Below are 11253 nucleotides of genomic sequence, written 5' to 3' on the forward strand. Positions count from 1 at the left end.
TTTTCATGCCGCGTTTTGTTTAAAAAATAAGAACATTAACAAACACCTCAAAACAAAAAGCACATTTTTTTTTTAAAAAAAAAAAAAAAAATAGTTTTTACCTTTATGTTATATTAATTACATTTTTAAATAATTAAAAAAAAAACACGGTTCAAAATACATTAATAAATAAAACTTAGGAAAAACTCCACTTAACCTTCTTCAACTTTCATTACTTTTGCAATTTCCCTCTCAGAGTTAAAAAATTCTCAATTTAGTGTATCAAATTTTTAATTTTTTACAATCTTACACATCCTTTAGGATTTTTTGCTACATCTTAATGGAAGCCGTGAAAATTACCAAAATGAGGATTTGGTAATTTTATAATTTTTTATTAAACAAATGGAATAGTATGGTAATTTTGTACAGCTTAGGTGGATATAAGAGACGTTCGATTTAATCCCAAACCCTAATGGAAGATGTGATATTGTAAATGTTTTAGAGTTGAATATACTAAATTTAACGATATTGTAAATGTTTTAGAGTTGGATATACTAAATTTAGAGTTTTTAACTTTTAGAGAATAAATTACAAACGTGATGAAAATTAAGTGGGTTGTAAAGTTTGCACGAAATCTTAATTTTTCTCTTTTAAATAAATCATTGAAGGAGTCTTGACTTTTAAGGCCACTAAGAAAACAAACCCCAAATAAAACAATATGATTGGGGTCAGCCCCTTGGGCCCATAAATCTTCAAGCCCAAGCAAGAAGAAGAGACTCTCTTTAGCAAAATATATCTCATAAAACTAAATGTATTACTCAGTAATATGATATAAGAGATGTAGATAGGAGTACATATCAATGCACAATCTATTGTCCATCACTGCTAAGAAAGTCAGCTGATCATCTGATTACACTACATTTGTGAAGGACATGTGAACACTTGGTTTGAAATTTTGCATTAAAAGTATGAGATATTATAATTTCATTTGGCTGGTCATTGTCACGTCTTTTTTTTAGTTTTTTGAAAAGGGCAGGCCGGAGAGACCAATTGTGACTATTTTACCTAGGCATGACTATAGTAACACTTACTCGCTGGAAGCCGCACATGAGGAGCTTAGGAGGTGGGAACCGCAAACGTTCTCTCAAGTCCAACTTGAGTCAATGCTTGATCAAGTCCCATCAAGGCGTCAATGAGAACCAATGTGATTTATACTAATCAGGAATTACAGGATTCAAACTCGTACCTTAATGTGTACCTAACCACTTTGAGAGTTTCCTTGAGCTTTGCTGTAAAAGCTTCTCCTCAAATCATGAATTATTTCCACGTCTTAAATCATTTTTATTCCTTCAAATGTTGTAAATTCTAGAACCAAAAACTAACCAAAAAAGATAAACCTTCATAGTTTTGCTCCTCCACTCCTGCAGCCCCAAAGAAACCACATCATTCCGGCATATAGGAGGATTCATCACCCAACAAATTAAGCTCCATAACTTGCTTTTAAAGTCTACTACTAAACCCACAAGAGAAAAATAGATGATTTCTGTCACGCCTCCAAACCGGATAAGGTTAGGGTCGTCCAAACGCAAACTCAGAGGCACAAAATTATAAGGGCTGCCGAGCTTTAAACTAGGATGCATGATTTCTAAAGCGAACAAAATGGTCAAATTCATAAACTTCATTACATACGGGAACAATTATCAAAATAACAGTTAAGTCTGACACCATAGATAAAAGCCCGAGGGCATAAGTTCGTGCAAATGCGCTAGAGACAACAAAAGAGACATGCAATGCTCCTACTGCTAGCCTAAATTCCCAAATTTCCGGCCGCCTAGGTCTCACTGCTCAAAACCTGAAAACAAAACAAAATAAGGGTGAGCGAGAAATGCTCAGTAAGGAAATCCTCAACCTTAAAACAGTTGAGTTAAATTCTTTTCTTTAAAACCTCAAAACAATTTATTTCTGACGCAGTTCACAGCATAATTATCACTTATTACAATTTACACAAGATAACCTTCTTAATAAAATTCTCTCTTAAAACATTGAATTTAAACAAACTGTCCAAAGTTCTTGTGTCATATCATTTATCAATTTCAATTCAATTCTCAATAACCAAGTTGAAACCCATTCTCTTATACAAAAGATATAATTTATACTAATATACTTAAAACTAAATTCTCATAATAGGGCCCATGTGCACTATTACGCCCTGTGTACTTAGGATTGCGCGGTCTTTGCTGTGACCATGGCAGGTAACTGTGGCCGCAGGCCTGCCCCGTCAGCTAATTAATTGAAGTGCACTTAGCATGACCTAGAGACGGATTACCGCATTCTCAACGTTCTTCAGCGGTTGCGCTTCCATCTCAAGCAACGGTATCGAGCTTATCCTCTGTGAATTTTGTCAATAACTCGGGGGCCAAAATAGTCTCTTCCATACACGTGCCCTTATCTCAAAAATTTCTCCTTTATTTATCTCATAAAACTTTCTCATTATTTTTCTTGTATATCTAGGGGCAACGTGTTGGAGGGTTTTACAAACTTTCGCTTCTCTTTTCGTCACTTCTAAAAGGGGTAATTTCCCATCACGGTAAAATAATAAATTCTCTAAAATTGTAAAGTCCTTTAGAACCGAGGTTTTCTTAAAATCACTACTTTCAAAATATCATTTTCACTAAATAACTTTCATATCAAACCAATTAAGACAAATCCTTCATGCAAACAAAATAATTTGAAATAAAGAACAAGAACAATCAAATCGCAATTATGCAAATAAAGGAATAATTGAAGTAATACAACATAAACAATTTGAGAAGGGGTAGAGGGTCCCTTACATCTCTGAACGCCGCTACTAAAATTATCTGGCTGCTAGCTAATCACCTGAATACAGGTTCAAACGATCCATTAGCATAAGCTCGCTTCTAGACAACGTACTAACATATCTACAGCTTGGTTTGCTAGCATATTGAGAATGGTTTCCAAAATATACGTATAACAACCTTAACGAAATAATATTTATTCCATTAAATAGGTAACACATATATATTATTAGAGTCATGAAATTCGAAGAAATTTGGTGAGGTTAATAAATTCAGGAAAATAGGTTATAGAGAGAAAAGAAATAAAAGTAAAAGAAATAACTAACAATTTCCAACGACTCATGGTTATGCAAGGGAAAAGAAATAAAACTTTTAAATAAATATTGGGTGTCAACTTTACTGTACAACATGGTAAAAGAAGGAATAAAGTAGATAGACACATGAAAAATTTTGGAAATCCACAAGCCACGGCTTAAGGCAAAAGAAAAGAAAAAATTAAAAGCTTTAGGAAGGAAGTTGGACAGTCATGGCAGGAGATAAAATGGCTAGAACACAAGCAACAAATCTGAGCAATTTCCGGTTCAGATAGAAGAAAAGGGGAAAAATTTTGTGCAAAAAGGGTCTTAAATAACTCATGCAAAGAGAGGTAATAAAAGAGACAAAATATGGGAAGTAAAAGTCAAGGTGCAATCAAAAGGTGGGTGGGCCTTCTCGTACAACAAGAGGAGAAGAGAAAAATCCAGCAACAAGAGACCAAGGGTCCCACGTTGAACAAGAGAAGTGGGGAAATTTAATTGATGAAAAAAAAATAAAACCCCTGGAATGACATGCACGGCTGGAGCAAGAAGGAAAGAAAGGGAAAAAGAAAAAGAAAAATGAATAAACAACATGCAAAGAGGGGAAATGACCTGACAAAAAGAATCCCATAAATAATAGATAAGAAGAATAAGGAAAAAGCAGGTTGGAGGTCAGATTCTTGAAGGAAGAAATATCATCAACAACAAATAAAATAATGAAGAGCTACCAAGGACACAGTTGTAGCAGTGGAGAAACGTAATAAACAATGGAAAAAAAAAAGATACATAGTCCATAACAGGTACAAGAAGTAGAAAAAAATAATAAGGAAACTCTACTAAAGCACAAGAGTATCCGTACAGGTTGAAACAAAAGACAAAGTCAGTGAGTAGTAAAAATCACATGCTAGAAATGTATGACTAGTCAAGATTATTGAAAGGAAAGTGAGGAGGAAGGTACAAGGAGCTTACCTGCAGTGATCCCTAACAAGGAGAGTGAGAGTCAAGGAAATGCTTGGGTGAAAAAGGGTGAGGCGGCAGATTGTAAAAGAAAAGGAGAAAGAGGGCTGACTTAAGGACAAATTTATAGGGTTAGGGATTGGGTATAAAATATTAATATAATATTAATAAAGGTAAAAGCATTTACAGATTTACTAAAAAAAAACAAAACTGATTATCTGATAAAATTTTAATTTAATAAAATTTTAATTTAATATATATATATATATATATATATATGTACATATAAATTTTTCCCCCCCTTCTTTTCTTTTTTTATTTTTTATTTTTTATTTTTTATTTTTTTAACCATTTTCATTGCTAGACCAATCCACTATGCCTAGTTTTACACTCAAGAAAATTACTATTCTATCCCTTAAGGAGGTCAAGGATATTACAATTTCTGTCCTCAATTCCATGTCTGCAAAAAAAAAAACACATTTCACATCTCCTTGAAAACCCCAACGACCAATTTGTTTAGGCTGATCACTAATTTAATGTATGGTTTAAAACATTTTATTGGAAATAAGGTTTACATTTCTTGGCCAATAAGAAATGCAAGAGGCAAGAAAAAGAATATGCCTCCAACAACTTTCGAAAGATGCATTGTTCTTGAGAAGCTAATCAGTAGAAGGAAAATGTTTCGATCGGTCTTAGCTTTTATTTCAACTTCCTACGAACTAATGTGGCAAATCTGGAAGTAATGTTATTTTATACTTCGTTTGATTGGGCTTAAAATATTTTCAGTATTTTTTTGTGTTTAGTGCAAGCGAAAATGACGATCAAAAGAAATCATTTTAAGTTTGATCCAAAAAGCTTCCTTAATTTTTTAAAAACGATTTATAATTTTAAAAATCGTAAATCTTTTTTGAATTTAAACTATTCATTTTTGCACGTACGTTCGTGAGAATTTACTATCGCCGGACTTTTGAGTTTGTTGGCGGCTCGAATTTGCACCGAAGGTTTTCAAATTTTGGGATTTGAGCATCGAAATTCGGCAACATTGGCTGCTGGATTCTGGCCACTATTGCCGAAATTCAACAACTTTTGCCAGATTCTGGCCAGAATCTGGCAACGAGCCTACTATTGTTGGATTACGACTAGCCGGTGCCGGAATCTGGCCAGTTGCGCTGGATTTCGGCCACCGTAGCTAGAATCCGACAAGTAGTCGGATTCTGGCTAGTATAGCCGAATTCTTGCCAGTTGTTGAAATCTAGTAGTACTGTGCCAAATTTCGGTTAAAGTGGCTGAAATTTGGCAATAGTAGCCGGATTTCGGTGAATCTGACAGAACAACTAGATTCTGGCAAAATTGGCCGGAATTTTGCCGGTCGGCAACGAAATCTATTCAGTGCTGTCAAATTACGGCCACAATCGTTGGAATTTCGTCACTGGTAATTTTTCACCGTTAGTAATTTTTTCGTATGAGCCGAACACCGAAAAATCTTTTCAGAAAAATCTTTTTTTTTTCTTTTTTTTTTTTTCTGAAAAAATATTTCATTGAAAAATATGAAAATATTTTTTCGTCGAAATAAACAAAGCATTAGTTATAATTAAACTCAATTATTTAATGATTGATGTGACACTTTTGTGTAGACTTTAAAAATTGACACGACAATCTATATAATACTATCACATAAATTATAATCAAATTTAATTATTTAATAATTAACATCGTACGCATGACGCGGACCAATACTTATATGCTTAGCAAGTAAGATAAGGTTTGGCACGTGGATGCATGGTGTCACGTTCATGCTCAAAGGAGAAGCAGATGCTTGTGCGTACGGACGTAACCTCCATTAATTTATTCCTCTCTTCTTTTTTACCACTTTCGCGCGCATACGGAAAGGATGAACAGGTCGAGCCTCCCTCTCAAGTAAGCAAGCAGAAAATGAGGCCTCCCAAAAGCCCAAACCAAATTTCCCCTGCAAAGTTATCAAAAACATATAAGAAATAAAGAAATTGTCACCGACCCAGATCCTGCTTAAGAGTTAAGATCAATTCAAAAGCAGACCTAATTAGTTAAAGCTACCCAAGAAAAGCTGGCCTTTTATGCTTTTTCACCGTATAAATCACGCTGGAATATATTAACCAAAAAGAAAAAGAATGAAGGTATTTGGACATATTCCAGCATAGAAATCTCTATATATATATATCCTACTTTTATTTCACAAGTACTATTTCATAATGTTGATGCATGAGTAAGTTATAATCGATCATTAGATCGGTCTTCATTACAAAAAAAAAAAACTCCGCTTAACCCCTTCAATTAATTTCCATCACATTTGTAATTACTCCTTAAACTTTAAAAATTTTCAATTTAGTGTATCCATCTTTATTTTATTTTATTTTTTAATTTCACTAATCCGTTAAAATTTTCCGCTAAATCCTAACGGAGGAGTGTTATAATTTCTAAAATACCCCTCATTTTGTAGGAAAAGAAAAGAAAAGAAAAAATGTAAGAATTTAGGTGTTGGTCATGATTAAATAGAATTTTCAAAAATACCCATGTCTAAATATTTGAAATATATATATAATAAATGAAAAATTCTAACAGGTTGGTGGAATTGAAAAATATTGAAAGATTGATATACTAAATTGAGAGTTTTTTAAGTTTAGAGGGTAACTGCAATAGCAATGACAATTTATGAGGTTAAGTAGATTGAATTTTTTTTTTTTTCTTTAAAAAAAAAAATTAATTAATTGAAACTGCCATATTAACATTGTGAGATATATATAATTTTAAAATAAAAATGTGATTTCTAGACTTACTAATTGGAAAAACAAATATACATACAAAATTAAATCAAATTGCAGTTTGACTCAAGCATAAGCACATCTAGTGCATGATCGAGCACTGTCGATCAATCACACCTTAACCTCATCACAAGACACTGAATAAACTATAAAGCAATAATAAATTGAACAAAAAGAAGGGGATCGAATATATATCTATCTAGATCGATTACCTGTTGGCGAAGAAGCGGTGCCCCAAAAGACCCCCTGATCTTGAACGTAGCTATTGTAGCAATCCATACTTGCATTCAATCCATTTTTACAGACGCAGACAAACGAATCACTGGGCGGCGCGTACCCGCACACCCCGCCACTCATCTCGCATGCTTTACACTTGGTTTCAATGATGTTATTATCCAACACTCCATTGACGTACTTCAAGGCCACCCCATACTCCCACTGCGACGGATCGGTAGGGTACTCCCCCATCGACACCACCGAAGTGTACCCACCGCAGTCCAGTGCGCGCAAATCCAATTCTCCCTTGCCGTTTAGATTCGCCGGAGAGTACACGCAGCACGTGTTTGTGGGCGGAAACAACGGCATGCCAACGGAGACGACGGCAGGGCACGTGTAGAGCGAGGCGCAGAGGTGAGAGTAGGAAGGGTCGCATAGGGTGAGGGACGATGTTGGGAGAGTGCATGAGATGAGGATGAAAGTTGATGGGCCGAGCTGGAAAGGGCTGGCCCAGTCCAGGCCTAAGACGGCGGAGCAGCGGTGCATGGATGTGCATGTTGACATGTCAGAGGGGATGATGGTTAGGGTGGAAGTGGTGTAGGATAGGGATGTGATGGGGTACGAGCCTGTGTGGGTGGATAGGAGGAGCTGGTCTCCGCCGTCGCCGTCGGGGTTGCAGGTTACGTAGGGCTGGAACCGTGGCGAGCCGCAGCCGTAGCCAGTGCCGAAAGGGTACTTGACCTTTAGGGAGCCGCAGGTGCTTTGGCATGCAGGGTATGGGGCTATGGTGAGCTGGGGTGTGAAGAGGATGATGAGGATCAGAAGGTTGAAGATGATGAATGACAGAGGATGTTCCATTAGCTTAGGTTGATCTCTCTCTCTCTCTCTCTCTCTCCCTATCTCTCCGATATGAAAGTGGATGGTTTAATTAGCATAGAAGTGTTTTTTTGTGTCTGGGTTACATTTGTAATTTGCAAACACAATTCAATGGATAAAACAAGAAGCAATTAACCAGATGTAGTGTTTCCTGTGGGGTTAGGTTCTAGCTGGGAAGCAAAGTTAACCCAGGGTTAGTGGGTTAATTTTGCTTATATATATATATATATTGCGATTTGCAATATTACAGTACCCTTGCTTCTCTTTTTTGCTAGGTAGAATTGGATGACATTAGATTCTTCATGATAAAGGGGGAATAACTTTCTCGTATATATTCTCCACAATCTACATGCATTATTTAGAGTGTTTATTACGTTTTACAGGTGTGTTTTGTAAATGGTTTTGATTGGGAAAAAGATGAAGGAATTTATTGATTTGATATAAATGAGAATGAAGTTTTGAATTTTTTGTGATAGAAAAATAAAAATGAAAAATTGCACAATTGGTCCATGTGGTTAGCTTAAATTATAAATCCATCCATAAAGTCAAATTCTGTTAAAAATTTGAGTAATGTTTATAGCTTGCACAACTTTAACAATTTTTTTTAAGATCAATAATTGGATCTGTTTTCCTATATGTGGGCCCTAAATATCCAATGGTTGATCTTTAAAAAAAATAGTTAGAGTTGTGCAAAAAATATTACTCTAAATTTTTTGACAGATTCCGTTAGGCGTCACGTCAGCGCTAATAAGATAGTGACATGTGTCGAACAGAATATAAATAAATAAAACTTAAAAAATTATTATTATTATTATTTTAAAAAATTATTAAAATAAAAGGGTGGCTGCCAATTCTCCAGCCAATGCATTGGGGTGCAAAATTAATAGAAATGCAAAATTTTACCTCTATAGTTTTTCTTTTTGTTGAACTGTTGTACTTTTTTTTTAAAAAAAAAAAAAAAAAAAAAAAAAAAACTAACACAAGACCATATCGAGCATTCTCAATAGACTTTTAGCTATTTTGATGTGTTAATGTTGAAATGATCTAAAATGGGTTCACAACATCTTCACCAATTTGGTAAGTGAATATTATCAGCAATAATAGTGAGTACTATTCACTTATCAAAATAATAAAAAAAATAATAAAAATTTTAAATTTCTCTCTCCGGCCCTCTCTTTTTCTATTCCTTAGTTGATGTGAATGATAATTGGAGATGAAATATTCTTATTTATATGGAAAGTATATTACATTTTTTTGAAAAATATGACTGTTGGGAAAAAAAAAAAACATATTTTTTAAAAATATGACCCTTAGGAGAACATAAATTTTAAGAAATATGGCATTAGGATAAGATAAATATTAAACAATATGACTGTTAGAAAAGACAAATTCTAAAAAACATGACGGTTAGAATAAAACAAATATTCAGAAACATGACTGTTACAAAAAAGATAAATATTTAAAAATATAAATGTTAGAGAAAAAAAATAAAGAAATCTTTCAAAAATATTATTTAAATGAAATAGTAAAAGTGAATAGCTAAAATGTTGAGACTGCTAAGGGTGCATTAAAAAAGTTAATAGCTAAAACAGAGAAAGATGATTTTTAACTAATGTAGCTAGTAAAATTTGATGCGGCTATTGAGAATGCTTATTATCCAGTAAAAGTACATGCATCACGAAACACGGATCATGATTCCCTACAATTTCAAATAAATTTGAGATTCAAGTCCTTTTTTACATCGAAGTGACGTGAAAAATGTTGCATATTAAGGATATAACATGTTAACAATGAAAAAAAAAAAAATCCAAAAAGATTTTTCTTCATTTTTTAAAGGACGTTTATTTTTTACTAAATTGAAATATAATTTTTTGATCAAAGCTTTAAGGAATGTGTTATTTTTATATTACATTACCTTACATCAACTCTACACCAAAACATATCGGGTGTGAGACCCATATATATAGGACTTACATATATGGGACTCACATGCATAGGTCCCACACTCTATGTGTCTTGGTGTAGAATTGATGTAGAGTAATGTGATGTAGAAAAATCATTTTCCAAACTTTTATATGACATAAAGTGTAAGAAAAAACTTTTTGAAAAACTTTTTTTTTTCTTTTTGTTTGGTTTCGTTGTTAACATGTCATATTTTTAATATACAACATTTTCACGTCATTTCAATGTAAAAAATGGTTTGATTTCAAATAAATTTAAAAATTTCGAATTTCTTTGAAATTATAAGGAATCCTGATCCATGAAACACTAAATGAGTTTCAACTCACCTAACTCTAAAACGATGGTATGTTATTTACATTTTTCTACTTATTTTATTTTAAAATAATGATACAAATAAAAAATAAACATATAAAATGTGAAAAAAATAAAACTATCAAATTATTATTTCATCTATTGCATTTTATTACTTTGGCTTGTGCCCATATTTACAAATAGTAAAAGGGAAATGGAATACTCTATTTCACAGTTCATATTAAATTTTACAAATTTAATTTAATGGTAATATATAACAAATGATATATATGTTGCTATATCATAAAATTTTATAAATTTAGTAATATATATATGTTGCTATATTATTTAATTTTTTTTTAAAAAATAATTTAACACTATATACACCATTAAATATAACAACACAAAATATTAACAATAAAATAAATCACTTGTATTCCTTACAAATAACATTTCTTTAATTTGTTATATGTCACCCCCGACCCGCGGCCACCCCCGGCTAGCGGGGGTGGCCGCCAACCGGCAGCCACCCCTGCATCATTTTTTTTTTTTAATTTTAATTTTAATTTTTTTTTTAAAATTATTTATTTATTTTTTAATTAAATAATCAATATATAATAAATTATTATTATTTAAATTATTATTTTACACAACTTTTCAAAATACCAATTATTATACACAACTTTTTAAACTTCCAATCATTTTTTACCATTAAAATATTAATTTTTCAATCTCAAAATTCAACATCCAAACACAATTTTTTACCTCAATATTTGTAAATAGAATTAGAATTTAATTCTAATTCTCAAAATTCAATAACCAAACGCACCATAAAGAACTTTCTAGAACTGCAGAAAAAAATATCATAAAGTAGAGTCGTCCACCTCAGCTCCAGCATTTGGCAGAGTGGTACGAGCAGTCAGATCTTCCAAGCGACGATAATCAACTAGAAGCAAATCGTGCGGTGGAGAAGCTGCTAGACACCGAAGGATTAGGTCAGAGAGAGCAGGGAATCCCACCTCGAAAGCCACTCAAATACTGTATTATCATGTAAATGTTGTT

The 11253-nt window shown here is 33.1% G+C and overlaps 1 protein-coding gene across 1 annotated transcript; it reads right to left on the reverse strand.

Annotated features, from left to right (window-relative positions):
- Positions 1-5684: 5684 nt before the first annotated feature.
- Positions 5685-8013, reverse strand: LOC133857668 (uncharacterized). The gene is made up of 2 exons (XM_062292963.1): positions 7059-8013; positions 5685-6014 (listed from the first exon to the last, which is right to left on the reverse strand). Exons 1-2 carry the CDS (start codon positions 7918-7920, stop codon positions 5962-5964), a joined length of 915 nt encoding a protein of 304 aa, XP_062148947.1. The 5' UTR covers positions 7921-8013; the 3' UTR covers positions 5685-5961.
- Between the last annotated feature and the right edge of the window lie 3240 nt (positions 8014-11253).

This window comes from Alnus glutinosa, chromosome 14 (genome assembly GCF_958979055.1).
Source record: "Alnus glutinosa chromosome 14, dhAlnGlut1.1, whole genome shotgun sequence".
Lineage (NCBI taxonomy): Eukaryota > Viridiplantae > Streptophyta > Magnoliopsida > Fagales > Betulaceae > Alnus > Alnus glutinosa.

Excerpts from the sequence above, each read along its gene's own strand:
- LOC133857668 (XM_062292963.1), bottom strand. The coding sequence starts at position 7,920 with ATGGAACATCCTCTGTCATTCATCATCTTCAACCTTCTGATCCTCATC. Across the intron at positions 6,015-7,058 it reads CACCGCTTCTTCGCCAACAG|GGGAAATTTGGTTTGGGCTT; the intron begins GTAATCGATCTA and ends ATAACTTTGCAG.